This window comes from Cinclus cinclus, chromosome 5, assembly GCF_963662255.1.
Source record: "Cinclus cinclus chromosome 5, bCinCin1.1, whole genome shotgun sequence".
NCBI classification, from domain to species: domain Eukaryota; kingdom Metazoa; phylum Chordata; class Aves; order Passeriformes; family Cinclidae; genus Cinclus; species Cinclus cinclus.
In genome coordinates, this window is record NC_085050.1 from 35,215,168 (window position 1) to 35,240,334 (window position 25,167).

A 25,167-nucleotide genomic window follows, 5' to 3' on the forward strand; every position below is an offset into this window, starting at 1 on the left:
CAGTCATGGGATGAGTAGGGATTCTTTAGTACTCCTAAGAACTTCCTAACAGAATGATGAATCTGCATATTCTACACAAACTTTGTATCCAGTTGCATATTCATAAATGCAGCTACTAATAAATTTATGGCCTAGTACTTGAATTTCCTGTTTTCATCCGAGTCACTCTTAAGCTGCATATCTGTATTAGTGACAGGTTCTTGCCATTCTTTCCTCTGAGAGCTACAGAACATATTTCTGCTGACTCTCCCCCATTTTCAGACATGAATTCCCGTCTGTACATCAGAACATAGCTACACACTTCATGTTTATACAAGCAAATAATTTGACTTTACTGAACATAAAAGCACAGTGTATATAAGGTAAGACAAACTCACTTCAGAGTTGAAACTATAGTGATGATTGCTTTGCAATTTCTTTTAATTATTTTGAAAAATGCTTTTCTAGTTAATAACTGTAACCTAGCATTTTAACACTGACTATGCATGAAGTCACACAGACTCAGCTAGGTACTACTGTAACAGACTAGTATTGCAGTGAAGAACTGGTATTGCACAAATATCTTTGGACATGAAGTTGTGGCCTTTTGTAAAACATTGACTGTTATTTTTAAATAGTGACATACAACATGGATTAACTACCATTTTCACATATTGTTTGTGCTTCACTTACCAGTCTAAATCTAATAAGGTGTTTCATATGCATAATTCCTTTGCAGTAGTTTTGTGGAAGCAAACTGTCATCCTGTCCTTTTATTACAGCAACCAAATCCCATAAATTTTTGCTGCCTCCTGGAGGCTAAAATTGTTAGGGAAGAAGAGTTTTATTAGAGATATGTTGAAGAGAGAAATTTGAACTTATAAAGACATCGGAAAACATTTGTCAGTCAAGAAATATATTTCAGATAATTTCAATATTAGAACCTTTATTATGAAAACTTGAATTGGTTCAAGATACTACAAGTCTTTCAGTCTTCTTGAAGGCTGTAAAGATACAGTGAGATTCATGAACCTATTTGGTTTTATATGGACAAAGCTGAGGGTTTTCCCTTTTGTTCTCAAAGAAATACAAGATATCTTGTGTCTACTGCTGGCACAAACCAACAAACAGCTGCTGGCATGCAGGAGCTGACCCAGGACTTGTTTGCCTCCCTGTAAAGCAAAGGCATGGGCCAGGTAGAAAAGAGCTTCAAGGTTTGACTGCCACAAACTGTTTTACTATCTTAATAGTAAATCTTAAAATACACAAATATAATATAATATAATGGTATATGCACAAAATATTATTTTAAAAAAATAAATAGATTTTAAGCATTCCTATTGGTCTAGCCTTTGAATCAATCCTTCTGTAGAAACAGGACAACAGTTTTAACACTGAATGAAATCTAGAAATGAGTGAGTATTCAAAAGCTAAAAAAAAAATCATTAGACCTTTGAACTACAGAATAACAGGATCACAAGTTTAGAAGTCCAGTTATTTCTGAGCTGGTAAAAAGCATAAAATCCTACTAGGGAAACTTACCTTCCTTCCCCCCATCCCCCAGTTCAAAAAAGGAAAAAAACAAAAAAAACCAAAAAAGCCAAAAAAAAAAAGGAAAAAAACCAAACAAAAATCCCCCCAAACTCTCTCTTTTTCTGTTCACTAAAACTCTTATTAGACTCTGTATAGTTTACCACAATATCTCATTTTCTGGACTTAAAAAACACTGAGCATACCTGATCAAAAAACCTTTTTTTCTTGGAAAATTCTAGTATTCTTAAAACAATTTTACTTTCAAGTCAACATGGGAATTCAAAATTTATAACTTCTGTAAAGCAAGGAATTCCATAAATATATTTTTAACAAAAAAAGAAAATGTCTAAATTTGAAACTGAGAAGATTGTTTCGTAATTTCTAAATTATACACTCCAGTTTAGCTAGAACTCAAACCAAATATTTTGGATGAACTAGGTATTTTTAGAACAGTGTTTTGACTTAAATTATAACAGTGTTTGACACAAGCTCCAGTAGTAGTAGAACCTGTAGTTTCAAGTCCTTTTGTCCTTGTTCTACCTCAAGTGCAGCTCCTATTCACGTTAAGAACTCACAGGAACCCATATTTTTAATTCATTTGCACTGAGAGGGAAGCAGTTTATAGAAAAATATGATTGTGCAATGGAGAAAAGGCAATAGGTGGATACTGAGGCATGGGTCATCTGGATCTACAGTTCCTAAAACACGAAGAGCAGTTTGGGCACAGACACTTGGGACAGTTCAAACCTTATCAGTAATGAGGGTGTTCTTTTGATTAACTGAATGATGAATTAAAAATTTAAAAACTCTAACGCAGTTTGTTTCAACACATAATTTCATTTTCTTCAATAGCAAATTGCTGTCAAATCAGCCTTTCCTAGAGAAAATCATAATATTTCTAAGGTAGTTCTAGCTAATCTATTATTTCTTAAGATAGTTTGCTTTTCACAAAGCTAAATTAGTGAAATTTACACAACTGACAAACAATGCAATCATGGACATTTTTATATGCCGACCTGTTAAGAAATTAACCAATTCCTGCCTATTTTCTAAGCTCCCTTCAAGAAAGAGCAGAAAAAAAGGGTAGAGAAAAAAGAAATCTCAGTTTTGGAGACTGACTTCAGAAAAGAAAGTCATGCACATTGACAATATCCCTAAATTCGCAGAATACTTACTGAAAAAAATTCTGAAAACCACCTTAGTTTTTTTCCTTGAGGATTTCCTGACAATTTTTCCAATTCTTGTTTAATATCCCTGGAAACTTTACCACACAGCAAAGGAGAAGCTCCAGACTCCACAGCACGATCTAAAACACACAAAAATTAATATATGAAATTCAAATAAAAAACAACCAAAGGAATAGGAATATTAACATAAAGAAAATTGAAACAATGGTTTATACAATTTGCTTACCTGTATTGCCAACAATATCATCCCAACACCTGTCTGTTATGATATTTATTTGTAGAGGGTTTATAAGAGGTGTCAATGACCAGAGTCTCACAGTGGAGTCACGAGAGCAGGATGCCATAGTAAATGGACGACTAGGATGACACGTTAATCCTAGGAGAGGGGATATTAAAAATGTAGTCAAATAGGTTTATCTAATAACCTGTCTGATTAAATTACTTTACAAATTTCAAAACACATTAGAATGCCTTTCAATACAGAAATAAAAAAAAATAATAGAATAGATTACCATATACATCTGCACCATGATCATAAACTGTGTCCAAACATGTTCCATCTCTTGTGTCCCAGACTCGAATTGTATAGTCCCAACTGCCAGATATTAGAAGGTAAGGAATTTCAGGATTCCACATCAGCCCCCTTACTGGAGCTGTATGTCCACTAAGAACATTTATACAAGCATCTTGTGTATAATCCCATATCCGAACAGTACTGAAATGGGAGAAAAGAACAATCTACATCAGATCACCTATTGAAATACAAAATTATCTCTCTACTTCAGCAATATTTTAAGCTTCAAATTTATCAGAATATTTATTTGCATCACAAAAAGGCTCAAAGATTCGTAGTGAAAGGGGCTAAATCTGGCTAGCAGCTGTTCACCAGCAATGCTTCTCAGGGTCCACTTCTAGGACCAGTCCTGTTTAATGTATTTTATTGTCAAGAAGTTTGCTATCAAGTTGTCTTCCTGTCATGAATCACTACACTATAAGGTAATAGATTTTGCTTCAAGCATAAACCTCTAATGAATGATAATGGGAAAGCAACAGAAGCCAATACTCCAAACTTTACAAAATATCTTTACAAAAATATCTTGTAGGGAAGATCTGCAGGGCAGTGGCTTAGAATCATAAAAAAAATGCTTCCTCCTGCTTACCACAGACTGATGTGTTCTCCCTCAAAAGCAATGACATCAAACAAAAAAACCAGAAGTATCCAACACTCATTAAAATTCTCTACAGATTCTATTTACGTATACTTTTGAAAAATATCAAACAAGAGGAGGTCTTGCACCTGTTTCTTCAGATGTAACGTAAACATGTGATATCCTCCTTGTGCTATTCCTTGCAGTAACAGTATCAGGCACTGACCCTACTCTTGGGAAAACATTTGGGAACTTGCACTACTACAGCAGTTGTGACAATTTCAGATAATGATCCTGCTGCCCAAATACTATATAAAGCTAAGAGCAAAGCTAAAACCTGGATCTGAATCAAGCAAAGATTTAGATTATCAAGTGTTGACCAACACCATTACAAATCAAGATGTAAGTTTCTTCAATAATCCTGCTTGACGTTTACATTTTCTAATAGTTCAGAAATACTCACCCATCATCAGAGCCACTGCAGAGGATTCCTTCTCTGAGAGGAGACCACCGTACATGAAACACCTTTGCAGTATGCCCAGTAAAAACTTTCAGTGGTTGATCAGAGCTGGTTGCCAAGTAGTAAACACGAACATTTTTATCTTCACAACCAGTAGCTATCATATCTCTGCAAAATAAAAACAGCAAAATCCTTGGTCACAGAGATGATGAATGTTTTTTTGATTAAAAAAAAATATTATGTACAATTTATGGCTTTTTTTTAAAATAGCAAACTTTTTGCTTCTCCTTCATCTTTTCAAGATGCAGCTATCGATAATCCAATTGAAAAATCTAAATCAGACAAAACCTGATAAAGATCCATTGGTTGCAATGGGGAATGTATTTGCACTAGTCTGACTATGCACCAAATACAAAACTATTATTAATTTGAATTACTATATATTTTATTATTTTTTTACAAAAAGCTCTCGTGTCATTATTAGGAATTATCTACAAAATTTACACATAATCACAATGTATTTAGTTGTCTGCTACATCTTCACCTTTGCAGTCATATATATATATATATATATATATATAAAGACACCAATCTAAACCCCTCTTTCCTGGTATTGAATGTCTGCTTTTTGTCCCCCCATCATATATTCAGCTAGATATTTTTTTTTTTCCTCTCATCAATATTAAATAATCCTCCTTTGAAAATTAAGAAAGTTCATGGTGGTCAATGCAACATACTACTGGGAAGAGAGAGCTGCTATAAGTATATCCTACTTTGGAGCAGATAATTTCAGTGTTTTACTATCACAGTGAATATCACATTCTAGATAACTTTGTGTTACTTTACTGGTAATCAATTTAAATAGCAAATATTGACAATTCTTTGGGTTAATTTTTACTTACTTGTTGTTTTGACTCCAATCACAGCCAAACACTGCAGCTGGATGCTTGTACTTGTGAAGAACATTGCCATCAATGGTTCGAATAATACTGAAACCAAGTACAATGTGATATATTATAAGGAAAAATACATTCTGGGTAGGCTATCCAAAATTAACTTTTTATTCTGTGCAAATAAGCCAGAGAGAAAAGAGATATACACAAAGAACAGGAGAAACACACATAAACAATATCAGCCCCTCAATTACAACATTTATCTGGATGTTGTTCATACAACATCTAACTTGATTTCAGTATCTATGTTTCTTAAGAGGGGCTTTAAAGAAGTTCACTGTGGTACATCTTTCTTGAAAGGATCCTCATAGCCCAGAATCAAAGCTGTAGTCATGCCTTTAAGGTAGAAATAGATCTTTATGAATTAAAAAGAAAGTTTATTATTTTCTAAAATTTCTGCCCATTATGTTTGAGCTGGAATGACAGGTATCAGAGGAAACAAATAAAGAAGGATTTTTAAAATGTGCTGAAACACAATATATGCAAAATTGGTTTCAATGGATGCTCATGTGTTTTTAGAAACAAGGTATTATACTCCTGTGATAGTGCATTTGTAATTATTTTATTCTAAAATTGTACTTTTTAGTCCTTGAAACAACAAACTAAAAAAGAAATTAAAATTAAGACAAGTAAAGGTGGATGGCTTTTGAAAATGTCCTCTACAGATAAGAAACCTAGAACTATGTTCTTGTCCAACTAAAAATCAGTATTTAGTTTTGCTATCACTGTGTTTAGATACTACTCCTTTTGAAAACATTTCCTTTCTTTTTTACTTAAAATCATGAAAAACATACCCTAACAAGTACAGAAGACTAATATAATTTTTGTCCAGTAAGAAAAGTTTTTAAATTAATTAATGAGAGTACTATCAAAATTTATGGACTTGAGAAGTGCATTTAGCAATTTTTTTTCTTCCAACAACACTCACCAAAATCCATCACTGCTGCAGGTTGCTATTCTTTTGGAATCTTTATGACTCCAGGCAATGCAGAAGATTCCATTCTTTCCATGCTTCAAAAAATGCAAAATACCTATCAATAAGAAATAATTCACCCCTTTTTCTCTCATCTATTGACTCATCTTTTCTACTTCATTCTCCTATGAGCTTCAGCCCATTTTCTCCCAGTACAGTATACTGTACAAACCACATTATAATGAGTACCCAATATAAGCTGACCATCAAAGTCCAAAGCACTGGGACTATGGAGATAGGCAGTAAAACTGCTGTAGCCTCCAGGATTTAAGAGAGAAAACCAGGTCAAGCTGAAGAATGAGCAATCCATAACTATATAAACCAGAAGCTTAAATAAAGAACACTGTGGACAATCAAGAGGGACCTCTGGGCCTTAGGATGACTGCTCAAGGGATGTGAAGCACAAGCTGGGTTCTCTTCTGTCCTGCCGGTTGCAGGGAATTGTTGCGTCAAGAAACAAGAGCATCATACAGATGAACAACTGGATTTGATACTGGTGTTACCAGCACAACTTGGGGGCTTTTGATCACGGGTCAGTTTATACAACACCAAGCCTGCTGGCAACAAATGGGGTTCAGCTGTCTCAAAGGAAAAAAAGGATCTTAGTACAGATCATAGGGCTCATTGTGAGAGCTTTAAACTAGTTCGGAAAGAGGCTAGGGCTAGGCTTGTCAGAGAGAATGTGTAGGGAAGAACAGAACAATAGGAACCACTCTAGTAGCATAAGGAGGCTTAAGAGGCAGTACCTGGAGCACGCACAACCAGCCAAAGACCTGATCACTAGACTGGACTATGGGGCATCCCTTTTCACCTCCACTAAGATGGAGGTGCAAATACTTGTGTAAGGTGCCTGTACTCAGTGATCTGTGTGCAGTCACAATCCTTTGACTGCACAGTGATTACAGAGATGCAGTGGGATAGCTCACACTGCTGGAATGTTGCCATGAAAGCCTACACACTGTTTAGGAAAGACAGGCCAGGAAGTCACATTGGTGGAATTTCCCCCTGTGTAAGGCGGCACTTAAGTATCAGGCTCTGTCTTGGGGTAGATGATGGGCAAGTGGAGAGCTTATGGTTTGCATAAACGACACTGTTGTAGCTACTTGCTCTAGGCTGCCTGATAGGTAACAAGAAGTGGATGAAGCCTTCGACAGCCAGCTAGAGGCAGCCCCAGAGTCACAGGCACTGATTATTGTGGTGCACTTTAACTACCCTGACATCTGCTAGAGAAGCAACACAATGAAGTACAAACAGTCCAAAAGGTTCCTGGAAAGTGTTAATGACAACTTCCTGTCACAGGCAGTGGTGGATCCCACAAGGAATGTTGTGCTGCTTGAACCTCATACTAACAAACGGGGAAAGCCTTGTGAGAGATGTGAAGGCTGGAGACAACCTTGGCTGTAGTGACCATTGAGACTGTGGAGTTCAGCAACAGGCAGGGTGGAAGCATGGCAGCAAGATACAATCATGGACTTCAACAAAGAGACCTTTAGTCTCTTCAAGGATTTTCTTCAGGGATTTTCTTCAAACAGTTCCATAGAAACATGCCTTGCAGGCAAAAAGGGTCCAAGGGAACCAGTTGATAGTCAACAATCACTTCCTCCAGGCTCAAGAACAAAGCACCCAGATGAGCAAGAAATTGGGTAAAGGGAGCAAGAGGTCTACATGAATGACCAAGGAGCTTCTGTCAATACTTAAGTACACATAGAAATAGGAGAGAGAAGTAGAGTGAGGCCTCTTGGAATTAATATAGAGAGGTTGTCAGAATAAGTAGAAATCAGATAAGGAAGACAAAGGCTTATCTGGAATTATATCTGGCCAAGGATGTCAAGGACAAGTAGTGCTTCTTCAACTCCATTAGTAACAACAGGAAAACCAAAGATAATTTAGGCCCATTACTAAATGGAGGGGGGACCCTGGTGACAGAGGATGCAGAGAAGACAGAGTTATTGAACACCTTCTTTACAACTGTCTTCACTGACAAAACCAGCTCTCAGGAATCTCTGACTCAAGGGACCAACACAGAAGAATGCTGGAAAGAAGACTTTCCCTTGATCAAGAAGGACTGGGTTTGAGAACACACAGACAAACCTGACATCCCCAGGTCCATGGGTCCTGACAGGATGCATCCACAAATGCTGAAAGAGTTCTGGTTATCACCCCAGTGAGGCTGCTCATGGTCATCTTTGAAAAGTCATGGCAATCAGAAGAGATGTCTGAGGTGAGGACTGTAAGAAAACAAATGTCACTCCAATCTTCAAAAAGAAAGAGGAGGACCAGGGAGCTACTAGTCAATTAGCCTCACCTCAATTCCTTGTAAAGGAGATGGAGTGCCTCATTCTGGAGGCCAGCTCTATCCACATAGATGACAAGAAGGTGATCAGGAGTAGTCAGCATGGATTCACTAAAGGTGTGTCACGTTTAACCAGCCTGATTGCCTTCTATAATGACAAAACTACCTGGATGGATGAGGGGAGAGCAGTGGGTATTGCCCACCTTGACTTCAGCAAGAATTTCAACACTGTCTCTCACTGTCTCTCTCATAGTCAAATTCAGGGAGTGTGGATTGGATGAGTGGACAGTGAGGTGGATTGAGAACTGACTGAACAGTAGATCCCAGAGGGTTGTAATCAGTGGCACAGGGTATAGTTAGAGACGTATCACTAGACGTGGCCCCCAAGATTCAACACTAGGCCTAGAATTGTTTAGCTTGTCCATCAATGACTTCATGAAGGGGCAGATGCCCCCTCAGCAAGTTGAGTGATGACACAGAGCTGGGAGGAGTGGCCAATAACCCAAACTGCTGTGCAGCCCTTCAGAGGGACCTGGGCAGGTTGGAGAGCTGGGCAGGGAGGAACCAGGTGAAAGTCAGCAAAGGCAACTGCAGGGTCCTGCATCTGGGGAGGGAATAACCCCGGGCACCAGACAGGCTGGGGCTGAGCTGCTGGGAAGCAGCTTGTGGAGAAGGACCTGGGGATCCTGGTGGACACCGAGCTGTCCATGAGCCAGCAGTGTGACCTTGTGGCCAAGAGGCCAATGGTGACCTGGGGTGCATTAGGAAGAGCATTCCAGCAGGTCGAGGGAGGTGATCCTGCTCTTCTGCTCAGCACCAGTGAGGACATACCTGGAGTGCTGTGCCCAGTTCTGTCCTCAGAACAAGAGACATGGAACTTGTGAAGAGGGTCCAGTAGGGGGAAACAAAAAACGATTTCTCTTAGAAGAAAAGGTTGAGAGATCTGGACCTATTCAGTCTTGAGAAGTCACAACTGAGAAGTGACCATCAATGTCTGTCAGTATCTGAAGGGAGGGTACCAAAGGGATGGATCCAGGCTCTGCTCAGTGGTGCCAAGCAACAGGACAGGAGGTACCAGGCAGAAACTGATGCACAGGAAGTGCCACCTGAACTTGAGGATGAACTTTTCTATTGTATGAATGACCAAGCACTGGAACAGATTGACCTGAGAGCTTCAGGAGTCTCCCCCTCTGAAGATATTCCAGAATCATCTGGATGCAATCTTGTGCAAAGTGTTCTAGGATGACCTTGCTTGAGAAGGGAGGTTGGACCAGATGACCCACTGTGGTCCCTTCCAAACTTAATCATTCAGTGATTCTGAATAAAGGGCAGTCACTTGTTGGAAGAATGAAGTTAGTGGGCATGAAAAATTGTGGTATGAGAAAACTTAATTGGGACGTGTATCAGGACCAGTATTACAGAAAAGATATTTGCTAGCACAAATGCAAATGTCAGTATTAGAATGCCAGAACTCCTGAAGGTAGGTATATTGGTTTTCTGCTCATGCCTCTCCTCACTCCCCCACCTCTCTTCTTAAAGAGCATCCCCTGTACATTGATGCAGATCCTCTACTTAAATAATTATGTCTGTATAATCTGAAGATCACAGCTATATACTAGGAAAACACAAAATACTGTAAAATACTACAGCATAGTATTACACAACTCCTTCTCCCAATAAAAACTATGCTTCTATTTCAGGACTTAAAAATGCCTGGATAAATTTCAGGTAATAAAAGGCAAGCCACTAAATGAATCATACTGATTAGTGCGCTGCAGAATTGAGCTTTAAGTACTGAAAGTTTTTTCTGGCCTTTATGTTTGGAAATACAGAACAGAGTTTTCATTTTGATGCTGAATCTGTATGTCCATATAGGCTTACACAGTTAAGGAATCAGCTATGCTTTTGCCAGGTATCCCTATGGGACCAGTTTTAAGATAATGGAGTCCATCCAGTGCTTCACCACTCTCATATCACAAATCTGGTCTGAGGAAGCAAAAATAATTCTGCCACACAGGTAAACTGGCACCTACCTAACTCCATAGATTTTTGTACTATAGCACCTTTTAAAAACATATGTACTTCAGCCATCTCTGTTTATGGACACTAAAGGTAATGACTAACTTATATTTCATACAGACAAAAAAAATAGTATTCTCATCTTACCTCACTGAATCTGGTTATCATTTTGCCTTTTCGAACATCCCAGATAAAGCCACCATTTCTGGATGTTCCACCCGCTATGCAGTTCAGATTTCCTTTAAAGAAAGATGTTTGCAAAATATTACAATAATTATAAAATCACAATATATTTGACAGTGGTTCCACTTTAAATTGAAGAAATGTAATGTGAACATAAGACATCAATGGAACATGAGTTTTCTATAGTTTAAGACCAGCATTTCCTACTAAGTCACAAACATCAATTTCAGTGAAAGCCTGATCTGTTTTTCTACATTCCTGTTTTGAGGAATGGTCAAATAAAAATTGTATTGCTGTAAAAAGTATCTTAATGCCTGCTGAAAGTCTTACATATAAGAAATTAATGATCAGGATGCATATGACTCAAACTGAAAGAGAGGTAACTTCAATGTTTCAAGCTAAAAGTTGCAGCAACTAGAGCATTTTCCTTTAAAGTTCTCTATATATAAAGACAAATCATAAAAATGAGAGAGAACATCTAACAGCATTTTCTTTTGCTAATCCTGCACCACTGCTGCAACTAAGACCATCAAGAATGTACCTGAATCTATAACCACACTCTACAGGGTGGAAAATCTGAGTACAAAACTCCACAGTGAGAACATGAAAATTCAATTCAGGTCTAATCCAAAAGTTACCAAATTCTCTTCACCACAGTGACTCTCTATCCCAATAAAGCAAGCAGATTTATAAGAAAGTTTTGACTGTTATTTTATTCCAAGCTTCAGAGGCAGAAAAGACAATTATGCAGGAGGAGTCTAGCAAGGTAAATATATAAAATGGGAATAAACTCAAGTAGGAGAATGATGGGGGAGTAAAAAGGAGTAATCACTTTTTTCAAACATCTTCTGAGACCAAACAAATGGTGGCACACATTAGATTATATACTAGTAACAAAGTACAGGGCAGACAGAAGCTGTCTGGGAGTAAGGTGAAAGAAGGACCAAAAGCTCTGGCTGGGAGGGACAGGAGGCTCTGGACAGGATGGTAAGAAACACAGCTGAACCATGTGTTTCAATTTTTTTTTTTTTTAATATTTCTTTAAACCAAAAGCAGCAATCCCACACCCCTCCTGCAGCAAACTACTCATTCAACATGAGATACAACTACAAATTGAATCTAAACTTCAAAACTAAATAACCAAGCATAAGCACTGTATTTCATATTGCCATGATTTCCATATAGCAAGATATATTATTTGTGAAGAAGTACAAGGTGCAAGAGACTCTCTGAAATAAAAAAGTGCAAATTTATTTCACATATGCAGATTACATTAAGCTTCCCACCACAATATTTTTCTCCTGTCATTTATTATTTCTTAAGAGTTTAAAAGTGCAGCTGACAACAGAGAGATGAATCATTTAGATTTTTTTTTAAATACATCTGCTGTCCCAAGGAATAAAACACAACAGGGAAGTCAACCTATTGTCAACTATTGACAACTATCAATAGTGTCAAGAAGTGTATTTTCAGGTACATCAAAGGGGGTCATAGAACAGTTTTGAAAACAAAATTTCCCAGTGACTCCAGTGATTTGTCTAAGCAAAAGTGGATGCTTTGCAGAAAAGATAGTTCCTATTCTAATAAGGTTGAAGCAGAGTTCTTCACTGATTAGACTCCTACACAAAGAAGAAAAAGAGCTAAATACATACATTCCACTATTTCAGCACAAAATATAATCTGAATTCCTTTAAGTACCTGCTTCTCATGCAAAGTAAGACATTTTGTCATCTGCGTAACGCCATGTTACAAATGTTCCAGAGATTTTCCTCCCTCCATTCTAAGTATGAAATACTGGGATCATTACTCAGAAGGGTAAGCTTGAGCAAGGTCTAAAGCATTGAATTCTGCTGGTTTCACAGATAATTAAGTTTTGTTTAAACCTTATAAGATGCCTTTTTATATAAAACTAGTACTTTTATATGACAAATTCTGCAGTCAATGCTAATTCAAAGAACATTTAGACATACAGCAAAATATTCTTACCTGGAGCCCAAGATATGGAATAAATAACCCCCTCATTACCAGGAGATGTATAAACCGCTGATAAAGTATTTATGTCCCAAACTTTTATTGTGCCATCAAATGAAGCTGTAGCAAGAAGATCAGGGTTATCAGGTTTGAATTTGCAATCAAAGATGGTCTCAACATGTCCCTTAAATGAAACAAATATTTAATCCATTTTTATTACATTTAACTTGTTTTCATAGTCCAACTCTAGATAAAACTCTAAAATACATTGTATTTAATTTACCTGTCAGATCAATTAAGAGTTACAAAACCCCTTTATATTTAGACCTATCAGTCAAAATCAAAAGGCATAAAGTAACTTGGACTATAACATGCTCTTTCATGGATTATTATTAAAACCAGAAAAATTATTTCCTGAAACTCACAAAGGGTACACAATACCAGGAACTTGTTAGCATTTTCTGTTGGAACTATGTTGCTAAAAACTGAATTTTAAAAACTAAGTGAAAAAAACCCACAAAAAACACCAAAAACCCCCCAAACCCTTAATTTTTTATAACAGGAATGGTTTTTCCCTTTTGGTAAAAAGTAGCTGACTGAAAAAATAAAACTCTATGTTGAGCATGTTTTACACGTTGTCTAGTACCCCACTGGATATTATGTGTTTCTAGATACAGTCTATGCTCTATTGCAGTTTAAAATTCAATCCATTAGAGATTTCATGTATCAATTGGTTGTTTAAAAAGACATGCATTTGTAGAATTTAAGTTGGCAAATATATGAAACACTATGAAGTGTTTATATATGAGGTACTATGTAAGAATTTTTTTAAGCCTCAGTTGCTTTACAGGATCAAACCCAATAAAAATGGAAAGAGAAAACCAACCAATAGCCTCTATTCACATGAATATGGGAAAATATGCATTGCTGAAAATTAGGATTTTGCTTGTTTGGAGTTTTTTCAGTGAAAAGGGAACTTGGAAAGAGGAAAAGAGAAATATCCTCAAGAACCTAAATAAGCAAAAGCCTGGTGAAGAAGAGGGTAATCTAATATGTGTTAAACCTATTTCTGAATTTCAGCTTCAAAGAAAATGCAATAATTCTTAATAATGTTTTTGTAATGTTAAACTGAGTGCATTCACCATATAGCTCTCTGATTGGACTCATTATACTGAATTATAGAAAATCCACTAGAGAAAATTTCTGAGAAGACCATCAAACTACAATTTCAGTTAAAAAATAAATAAACAAAAAACAAGTCCTTATATTTTTTATTTCTGATTTAAAACCAACCATCAGAATATTTCCGACAGAATTCAGAAATTTCCAATAAAAGATTACTTTAAACTTCAGAACTGTCATTTTGTTTCCTAGAAATTTAGGCTCTTTTTAACAATAGAAACTGCTTTAAAGTACTGCAAAGACTTCATTCTCCAGGTTTTGCTGCTAGAGGAAAGTGCATAAGCCAAATAAGCTCTCTATTCAAAGACAGAGATGAACCATACCAAATCTCTAAGGAAATCCCACTTTTTGGCTCCCATGTCATAAAGGCCCACTCCACCATCCATGAAGCAACAGACGGTATGACCAGGAGGAAGAGAAAATGCTTGGTTTTGAGTTAAAGTTGGAGGAGGAACAGCCTCACTTGTTGAAGATGTATGGTGATTTTTAGTAGGATACTGTGATGAACATGCTTAACAATATAAAGAAAAAGACAAAGAGAGAAGATTATTTCTTATTTCAGTAATAAGTAAAATTATAAAGAGTAAAATGCTTGTATTCTAATGATATTTGAAACAAAAGAAACTGAGAATTCCTGTATGAAGCCTGGCCTATTAAAGGAGGACCTTATAAAGTGCTTGATCCTTTATACATTTGTCTAATCCACTAGCAACAGAAGGTACTTTAAGAACTAAATGGCTAACCAACCCTACAGGGACTGATCTGGACATAACAGGACTCATAAATAAGATTTTCTTAAGTTGCAGGTATTACAATGAGTAACAATCAAAATTACACTTACACTTTTTCTTTGGAGGAGAACTTAGCACATGCAAGCCATGAAAACCAGTCTGCTTCAATTTAAAATTATCTACAGGTGTTGTACGTGAAACATTCCAAACACGTAACACACCAACCTGAGAATCTGAGGTTTAAAAAAAACAAAACAAAACAAAACACAGAGGCATGTAGTTTGAGGATGGATTTGTACAAAAATACAGCAGTGAATTAAACTTCAAGTCCTAAGAATAATTTTATAAGCAGGCACTGTCAGCTCAATAACACAGAATAGTTAGGATTGGAGGGGACCTCTGGAGATCATCTAGTGGTTATAACATCCATGGCATCCTATTTCACCATGGCCATATCTCTATTAACAACAATCATTGTTAATACTAGCTATTTAAACACATGATAAATTCTATGGAATCTCTCTCATTAGAAAATATTTATAATTAAGTCTTAGCTTCCTGATCCATTAGTTCAACCTGAGCCATAATGTCTATGGTGTAGAAAAGAGGCAGTAAATAGATCCTTTTTTTCTTTTAATTGCTTAAATATTTGAACTGACATCAATTAGCACGATGCATTTTTATTCCTATTCCCAAAGAAATTAATATATTTTTTGCTAAAGGGTGCATGAGGAAAATATTATTTAGCACTAAAAATTTGTAGAAAGTCATATATATATATGTAGCTAAAAATTTTAAAACATCTAAAATCTGCTCAGTGTAGTTTTATTATTTTCCAGTTTTGTGTTATGGGCTTTTTCTGTACAATTCATGTATGCATCTACTTGTAAAAAATTATGAAACACAAAAATCAAACTTGGAGTATCAATTTTGAAGACTCAGTTCTGGATTTGTTATCTTTGTAGAAATCAGGAAATAAAAGCCTTACCTCCAGTTATAAACATTCCAGGTGCACTAGAAACCCAGGCTAAACACTGAACAGATGCTGCTGCACTGGGAAAACTGAAAGTTGTGATACAGGACAGAGATTCAGAATCAACAAGTCGAACACCATTATGTAAATTAGCCACAAGAAGGTAATCATTTGACAAAGGGTCCCACTCCAGAGCTGTAACTGGATCTTCTTCATCTGTTCCTTCAAGAGACTCTGGTCTTAACACATGTTTCTGATTTTTAGAACCTTTAAAGTGCACAAGAAAACAGGTTATTTAAAAAATAAATCAAATATATCCTTTCCATAGTTACAAGGTTAGCTAACTTACCTTTTTCCTCTGTCACTGAAATTTTCACTAGCCTGCTCTGTTGTCTGCACCAGTGAAAGTAATGCAGCTATCTTTGCAATATTAGAGTACTTCTTTTCTATCAGATTTGACTCTATGTTTAATACAGCAGAAAACAGGAAAAGCTCTCAGGCTCACAAACATAATTTTATCAGAAAGGAAAATATGTTAAATCACAGACATTGTTCTAAGAATTTCTGTGAGTAAAAGTCTGCAACACAGCATAAAATACAGGGCATTTGAGTTTAAGTAAATCTGCACACCAGAGCAAATACAGGCAAAATAAAGGCAGTTTGAACCAGCAAAACTGAGGCAGTAAAGGCTTTTCCTGAACAACTGCCTCTAGACTTTTTTTCTTCCTTAAAAACTATGTGTGCAGCTATGAATTACTTATTCTAGAGCCAAAACAGACCATTAAGTATCTAGTCTGACACCTACAAAAAACATGACGCTTCATTTCATGATCCATATTATCAAAATCCACATTTTTTTAATATCATACTTATCTCCCCCTTTTTATTTTTACAGAGAGATTAATCTTAGTTTTATAAGACAGTGAACAATGTAAGTCTGAATGAAATAGATCTGTAATTTTGAAGTTGTGATCTTATACAAAAAAAAAAAATAAAAAAAAAAATTACTGTTTTTATAGAAATAAGGAAATGACACCTTCCATTAATCAGCTTCAATCTAATTTTCAATTTTGGTACTGTTTCATACACATTACATCTGGGGCAACTTCATAGAATCAGTTACCAGAAATGGGAGAAATAATTTAAGACTGCATGACAATTAACAGCATAAACCAATTTCTCAATTCCATTTTTCAGTCTTCTGAAGCACTGGGAATAACAGCAGAAGTATGATAATTGCTTTAGTTTGCCAAAAACTTGAGAACTCCCACTTTTTTAAACAGTGTCACTTGCCTACATTACAGCTCACCTTTTTGTTTTACTGCAAATCAACACTGAAATGAAAAACAAGAAAAACAAGAACAGACAACAGAGCAGAACTGTCATTTTTCAGTTAGCTATACAAGAACTAAAGGCAAAAAGTCCTCGAGGGACTGAAGCCACCCATATTCAAACACTTCAGCCCAAGAAAGCACAATCACCTGGTGGGAGAGTATTTGACAGTGTGTATCTAGGAGCCATTCAGTTTTACCTGTGTTTCAAAAAAAGAGTTTAAAAGCAAACCTCATGAAAACCCTAACTGCTAAATTTTGTTTTCCATTAAAAGAAGACATGAACAGTATGAATCATGCAACTGAGTCACAGGCCATTTAAGTAAGCTGTGCTAATTTTGAGGACAAATGAAAGGGGAAACATTTTGCTCTATATGACTGCATTGAATCTCCCTAAAAATTGGGTATTAATCTTATATTCTTGCATTAATTTTATTTACACTAAATGTTCTGGTACAATAATTCATAGTCTAGAGTTAATAAAAAAGAAAATACATCCACGGCAGAGAACACTAAGTAGATAACAACAGTGAAAAAAACTTGTAGTCTGCTACTTATGCAGACATTTTTCACACAGCTGTGTACAAACTTTCAAATTTTATTTCTCTGTTGGAAATGGAGAAGCTTATGTATACTGAGTACAGGAAACAATTTGCATATTTTTTTAATTTTAAAATTGTTTTAATAAACGTGTAATATTACAATAATAAAGAAAACTGTCCTAAATAGAGAGAAAGGCAGCATTCTTGTGATAATCTAATCTAAATTTTGAGTTGATGCAAATAGTTTTGTCCCCAGCACTAATGGATAATTTTCCTTAAACAATTTTTTAAAGCAACTTGAATTGTGGTACATACAAAACTGCCACTGCCCAGATTTTTTTAGCTTATATTATATTTTCATTTGCAGAACATATTTTTGATATTTTAAATATTTTTCTTATTATTTCTGTTTTCATATATCATTGTAGGAAGACTTCATGAAAAGTCTCAGTCTGATAAATACTTAGATGTTATATCAAAATTTATTTCCTTTTCCCAATGCCAGTGCTAATTCAGTCAGCACTACAGAAGCAAGGGAATACATTCTCTGTGACATCCTGTGTGAAAACTTAGTAGAGTGAACTGAAGGAAAAGAAATTTTGCATGGCTGTTGGAAAACAACTCTAAAATGTGTAAAATGAACACATTATTTAAAGAACAGTTTATCTCACAAAGTTGAAAATCAATTTTTATTCAAGGAAGAAGCAGCAGTCAGGAAAAAATTGAAATAGTATATTACAGACACCTGCCTTCAAAGAAAGCAATGAAAACAAGTGAAATTTTAACTTCAAATGAGCCTATCAACATAACACCTGCTTAGCAGAGAACTAGACCTTTTATAAACTATGCACAAATGTGTGTGGTGGATTTCAGACAACAAGAGATAAATATTTTCCTGTCTATCCTTTGACAGAACAGAACCATGAAGATAATATTAAGTGTGACATGATTCTACCTATAAAACCGTAGAGGATTCAAGAATATGAAACAGAGAACTCCTGAAGAAATGCAAAAGTAAGAAAATAAAAGATTCAAGTCTTTCCATTCAGAAGAAGAAACTTGCAGGAAAATATCATTCAGTAGAAGATCATGGCTGTTATTATTCTCAAAAAAGAAAAAAAAAGTGTTTATTGCTTTATTGCTGCTGTCAAGAAATTGCAGTCCTATCTTAGTCACAAAAGGGATGAGTCATAAAGAAAATGCTCTGAATTCTTTATCTAAGAAAACATATTTTTGTGATATGGAAGGAATAGGAATATGAATCAAGAAAAAAATGCATATATGTAGCTACATCATAGAATCTAACTAAAAAGTGCAGAACTACATGCATAAAGATAAACATGTTATACATACATAAAACTAAATATTTTGCCATATGAGTTTTTTACCTGGTTGAAAAAGAGATAGGCTTCCATCAATATGTCCAAATACCACCTTTCCTTTTTTCTTTGGATGCCATCTAAACAGACTGATATCTGACAAGAAACTATGTGCTTCTCTGTGCACAGTTACCCCGCTGTCAGGTCCTGAGATAGTCCAAATGTACAGAGGACCTCTGTGGGACACAAATGCAACTGCATCACCTGCATTCCAGCACCAGCCAAGGGATGCAGGAATTCCTGAAACATAATAGTTAAGCCTTGTAAGAACCAGGATACAAAATTCAGTGTAGTATTCCTTCACCCAGTATCAGCAATTGTCTTGAAAAACAATAGAAACAATTCTTCTACATAAAAATTGCTAGACTGAAATTTAGAGAGCTGTGTGAACATCTTACAGTGTAAAAGTAAACTACAGACTTCCATAGGCAGGGAGTAAAACTATTTCCGAAATTACTTTTATGCTACTTTGATGGGTGTTATTTCACGATACCTATACTTCATCAGTGCTAAAGACAATCAAACATTTGAAAGAGGGTAAGCCAGATCCTGCCAACAATACTTTATTCATTCAGAATTTCATTCACTACTGTTTTACTGAAAGTTATTTGCTAAGACATTAAAATACTGAGAATTTCAAAATGTCTTTTTTAGCAAAATACAATGAAATTTAGAGATAAATCTAACAGAAGCAGATATTTGTGACAAAATTTGAAAGTTAGCTCCATAATAAAAGGCAACTTTTGATAGCTTTCTTCTGGATACATGACAGTTTTAATTCAGTTGTTTAACACCCAACTGTGGGCAGCCCCATTTAAGAATTTTAATCTTAATGTCTCAAACCCTCATCATCCTCATAACTTAATGTGTGCCTGAAGGAATAAATGACAGTAAGACATATTCCTCAAGCTGAAAACTTAAGACTGTATTCAGACTCTTTTATACAGCAGTGTAACATGGAATAAAAGAGAAACCAATAGAAGGTTTGAATATATTATCTTAAATTAGTTTCTAAAAATATTAAAATAGTAAGAGCAACTCTTTTTTCATGTGTTGTTATCTTGGTTTGAAACCCAAGACAGTAGTCATTGGCTAGAGTAGATTTTTAAACAAGCAATGTACTGAAAATACTATTGAAAAAAGTATTTATTGAAAAATAAGTACCAGCATTTATATTAATGCATTAACTAATACAATATCTCTTTAAGAATAGATTAAATCACTGTGGAGTTTTCTTTTGTGTGACATGCAAGATCTAAAAGATTTCCAGAGGTATCCCTAAATGCTCTGGAGAGAACAGAGTAGGAAGTCCCAAAATAGTTTATGAGATCCTGAGATTCTGGCTGTTCTTGGCTTGCATCCACTTTCCAAGGAGGAAAATGTAGGAGTCAAGGACACCTGATGAGATTGACTTTAAGAACTGAAATACAGTTACTGGTTTTGAAGGAATGGCATAAATCAGAACTGGGCAGGGAAATGCAACTGTAACACAGGTGCTTAATCCCCTAGATTTGTAATATAATCTCCAGCAGTTTCAAGGCCTGAGACAAGAATCAGGTAGACAAACTGTAGGGCATTTAAACAAAAGCTGTTGTTCAAATTCACTGATGATTTATACTTGAATCTGTTAAGTCTAGCTTTTATTTGCTTTCACTTAGCTAAAGTCATTGGGAAATTTATTATTTAAAAATTCAATTATTTACCCTTTTATACAGTGATGAAAATAATGTTGATTTGGGGTTTTTTTCCTCTCCTGCTCAATAAGAAATCATTAGCAAAGTTAATTCTCGAACCAGTCAACTTCTTTAGAGAAAAAGAATAATGTCTTTCTTTACCAAATACAAAATGGTTGACAGCAAATTTACTCAAACACTATCATTATTTCCTAGAATGAACTGTAACAAATTTGACAAGAATATTGTCTTAGGCAACTGTTAAAACTCCGGCCTACCGACTATAGAGTTTACACTACATCAAGTATTTCTCATACCCATGGATCAAGCTGTATGGATAAAACAGATCTCTATTTCTAAAATACCTTTTGTATTTTCCAGCTTGGCCACAACTTTCTGTTCATTCACATTCCAAATGATCACTAAACTATCTGCACTGGCACTTGCAAACACGTCAGGATTGTGGGGACACCAAGATATGGCTGTGATTGTCTTCTTATGCTCAGACATAATCGCATGGAGCTTGAATTCATTGTATCGGTGATCCAGCTAAACAAATAGTAAAATTAATTTTAAAAATAGTTTTTTGTGAACTTACTTTAAATACCTCTGGGTTAGAGAATACTTCATATAACAGCATTAGATTTATGGATTAATTTATTGTGCATTTGACTGTTGCCAGTACCTCACGTCTCAACAAAATAAATTCTCATACATTTGACTTGGAAAGAAAGGTTGCCTAATATCCAACTATCCAAAAAACAGTTGTATGTCTAGATTCCTGTCACTTATAAATTATTACATTTCATTTAGAAGTGTACTCAATCCTAAAATACTTAATTTATACGCATGGTAACAATCATTTAGTAATCTCCAAGGGGGTAAACAGGGCAGAATAGAAAAACGATTTTGAAATGCTTTTCATTCTTTAAATTACTTAGTAAAGTTAAAAATATATATTAAAAGAATGCCCCAACAGGACACAGTAAGTTTTGTTCATTTTAATCCTACTACTAGTATAACTCTTAAAATTAAAGTAAGTACATCCTTTATTCACTCATATATTTCCCAATCTGAAAATTCTATGTCATAGCATTTCTGTTTTTCAGTTAGGTGCTGATGTACAGCAACTAGAAACTTCAGAAGAACAGAGTGCTGAGGAGATCAGGTTCCAAATTAAATAAAGGTGGGTCACTGAATCCACAACTCTGAACCATTTTAATGTATTGTGCAAAAGACTATCTAATACTACAGCTTCAAATGAAATTGTGGAAATGCTTCCTTTCTCCCTCAGAACCCAGTCTTCTGTCACTGAACTTCACTTATCTCAAGTGTTTGCTGCACTGTAAGCTGTATTTTAAAAATAATTCTTGGCACATACAACTTCAGGGATATCTTGAATGGAATACTAAGCTTTACATAGGTATCTTCTCAGCAGCAACCATACTTGCAAAAGCATCGTAGAAACATTTGTTGAAGGGTTCAAAGTGAGATCAACAACAATGTAAAAGTGTAACTAATCTCATAAACAAGAATAATCTTACCTGATAAATATAAACAGCGAGTGTAGCACAGTAGGCAAATCTGTCCCCACTAGCAGCACATATATCCTTGTTCCATGGCTGACATCCAGCAGCTAAAAGTCCCACTTGTTTCACATGTGACATTTTTGCCTTTAAAACAGCAACTCATTAGACTCCAAGATGTTAGAATATTAAAGAATACAATAATACATGTTTGTTCCCATAAATAATTCATACATGTCTACTTAAAAAAAAATATAACTCACCTGAGGTACAAATGTATGTATCTGAAGAAAGAACAAGTACATGTTCAGAGGCTACAGTGCTACACAAGAAAGGGTGTCTAATACCATTCACAACAATCCATTTGGAAGAAAAGGAGGGGAGAGGGGAGTGCCCGTAAAACCTAGAATAGTTCTTGATTTGTACTACCTGGAACCGTTCATCCTGTCCATTTTCTTCTGCAGGCTGGTTCAATACTTTCTTTATTACAGTTTAATGCCTTCTCTGCTTTCATATTCACCTTCCACTGACAGCCAGACAAAATAAACCACATACTAATAGTTTTAAGTAAAAACAACATGTAGAAAGACCTTCAAACCACTTGCATAGAAAATCTCTTTGTCATATTATCCTCCTTATTATCATCATTTCTGGAGAAGCATTCTAACTTTTCTTAATAATTACTGTTTAACAAAAAAGTTGAAGTGAGCTGTGAAAAATAAAAAGCAAATCTTAAGGTAACATTACTGTGCAGCAAGCTAGGCTTTCTATGTCCAAAACTAGTCTCACAGTACCAGCTGTGCTCAGAGTTAGAAAACTGACTTCAACATAAAAATGCAAGAAATGCTTTGCTGGGCCAGACCAATTATTTACCTAGCCCCCATTTCATTCAGGATAATGTCAACATGTTACCGAGTAACAGGAAGTCCCAGGGTCACATTTATGCTGTGGATACATTAATGGACTGAGGGAATTTAGGTGGAAAAATATTACATGGAGTATGGAGGACATCTTTAGGTCAAAGAGCTAAGACTATAAACCTGAAAGAGGAGAGCTATGTTAAATTCACCAAGTGTTAGGTACCATTTCAAGCTCCACAAAGGAAAGGCAATTAACAAGAAATGAGACTTCAAAGGCAATCAGGTATTTTGAGGGAACAACTATTGATGAAGTACAAGGGTTGGTTATGTAATGCATTGCTATGTAACAGTTTAGCACAGATCTGTTGCTGTAGATCACATTTGACCCACTTGATGACAAATATAGAGGGGGAATTATTTTTCTGGATGAGAGTAGTATTAAGGCACATACAGAACAAACTTCATACAGGTGTTGAAGCAGTGATCTACAGCACCCAAAGGAGCCTATTTGTCACTATTGACTAAAACCTGGTTGCCTAAATATTATCAAAATTGTATTTTAATGCATTTATACAAGGGATAAAAACAAAGTTGAATGATTAATTTTATTTTTATTTTTTCTCCTTTGCTTAGTGTATCTGCTTGGCACATAAACAGTAATGAATAATTATAGGTAGCAAATTCCATAACATCATGTTTCTCTCACTTTGGGAAGTGTGACAGAGAAAAAAAAAAAATTGAGAGCAACTTATTTTGGGGTCTTCTTTAGCAGAAGATCAGGATCAGTTGAATGTTCGAGACTGATCATCTCAAAGATATTACTGACCCTAGATTAAGAGCTTAAACATTCTGAGTGAATACTAAATGACTGAAGGAAATTAAATGCTCACATGTAACCTTTGAAAATTTTGGTAAAAGAGACTGCAACAGCAGAACAGAAATCTACAGAAAAATAAATTATGAGATACAGCTTTGTTGCAAACCAGTGCTATGACTATTAGACTTCCTATCTGTCCATAATACTATTTTTTCCAACTTCTGCAGCTAATTAGAGATTCCTGACATAGCATTTCTAAAAATTTTATCATCTTGAAGATCCTTGTTCTCATGTTCTAAATGATATGAGAGAAATGTATCTAATTGTTTAAAGAAACAATGTCATTAAATGGCAAAAATAGCCTCCAAATTTCTAATTTTGTCATTTAGTGTTCTTTACTGCTCAGTAAAATCACAAATTTCAGACATCCCTTCAGTGCAATTAAAGTATAAATCACACATGCAGATAAATAATTGTATCTGGGTCAGATAGAAGAACATACTTTTTCTAGTTCCCATGAAAAAATAACTGGCACCATTAAAAATCACTTCTTCTGAAATTAAAGTCCCCCAGCTGATTAGAGACAAGTATTTTGTGAAAGCACAGAATACCTGAGACTAGAAATTTTGGTTCTGTTCTTGATTCCAGGGAAAAAAATGCTTAAAACTCTAGGTGTGTCAGCAAACTGATAAAGAACATTAAAAAAAAAAAAAAAAAGCCATGGTGAAATTGGAGAGAATTAGCTGTAAAATATTATATTATCATAGGTTAGTTTTCAGGTTTACCACCTGAAAGCCATCAATGTAAGACTGTTAAAAGTTGATAACTATATAGAACCTAAGACTACACAACTGTTTACTTCAAAACAATAAAAAAATCTTCTTGCATTGTACAGATTGTACAGATACTCCTTTTTACCTTCTTATATAGGAGCTAAAAATTCCTGATTTTCTGAAGTTTTAATTTGTAAGAAAATATGACTTAAGCCTTGTTTAATTTGCAGTTTGATTACAAGTAAAATTAATCATAAAGCTAAGATCTCTTACAGATTCTAAAACAGAACTCCACAGATTTTTCTCTCAGAGTAACAACAGGTTTGTCTTGTAGGATTCTGCAGTGATTTCTACAAAAATGCTGCTAATAGATGAAATTTTTTTCAAATTTAGATGAAAAATATTGCTTTGTAATATATCGTTATTTCACAGAGTTAAGAATTCATGCTTAATAAGTATTCTTAAACTTTGACTAGATTTTCCCTATTTAAGTATATGTAAAAAAGTTACATATACAAAATATTGAGCTTTACTACAGAAAATAATTGGCATTTTATTTACTAATGTGTATTGTTTTAAACTTGTTATTATTTCCTGCTCTTTGCAATGATATTTCACTAGAAACAGTTTTTACAAGGGGAATTTTACAAGAGGAAACATTTGCCTTGAAATTCAGTATGA

At 35.2% G+C, this 25,167-nt stretch overlaps 1 protein-coding gene across 5 annotated transcripts in view; it reads right to left on the reverse strand.

Moving 5' to 3' along the window:
* The window catches only part of WDR17 (WD repeat domain 17), a 44,321-nt gene that overhangs the window by 14,874 nt on the left and 4,280 nt on the right, over positions 1-25,167 (reverse strand). For 2 of the 5 annotated variants that reach the window (XM_062493604.1, XM_062493605.1), the window contains exons 2-16: positions 22,055-22,183; positions 20,876-21,059; positions 18,847-19,077; positions 15,601-15,852; positions 14,723-14,845; positions 14,205-14,392; positions 12,715-12,883; positions 10,693-10,784; positions 6,189-6,271; positions 5,210-5,296; positions 4,311-4,475; positions 3,212-3,414; positions 2,926-3,075; positions 2,688-2,818; positions 673-798 (exon numbers count right to left, since the gene is read on the reverse strand). In XM_062493604.1, the coding sequence (XP_062349588.1) occupies positions 673-798; positions 2,688-2,818; positions 2,926-3,075; positions 3,212-3,414; positions 4,311-4,475; positions 5,210-5,296; positions 6,189-6,271; positions 10,693-10,784; positions 12,715-12,883; positions 14,205-14,392; positions 14,723-14,845; positions 15,601-15,852; positions 18,847-19,077; positions 20,876-21,059; positions 22,055-22,183 (2,313 nt within the window). Of the gene's footprint in view, positions 1-672; positions 799-2,687; positions 2,819-2,925; positions 3,076-3,211; positions 3,415-4,310; positions 4,476-5,209; positions 5,297-6,188; positions 6,272-10,692; positions 10,785-12,714; positions 12,884-14,204; positions 14,393-14,722; positions 14,846-15,600; positions 15,853-18,846; positions 19,078-20,875; positions 21,060-22,054; positions 22,184-25,167 lie in introns of those variants that run through there. The other 3 variants (XM_062493608.1, XM_062493607.1, XM_062493606.1) reach the window with 2 other exon arrangements.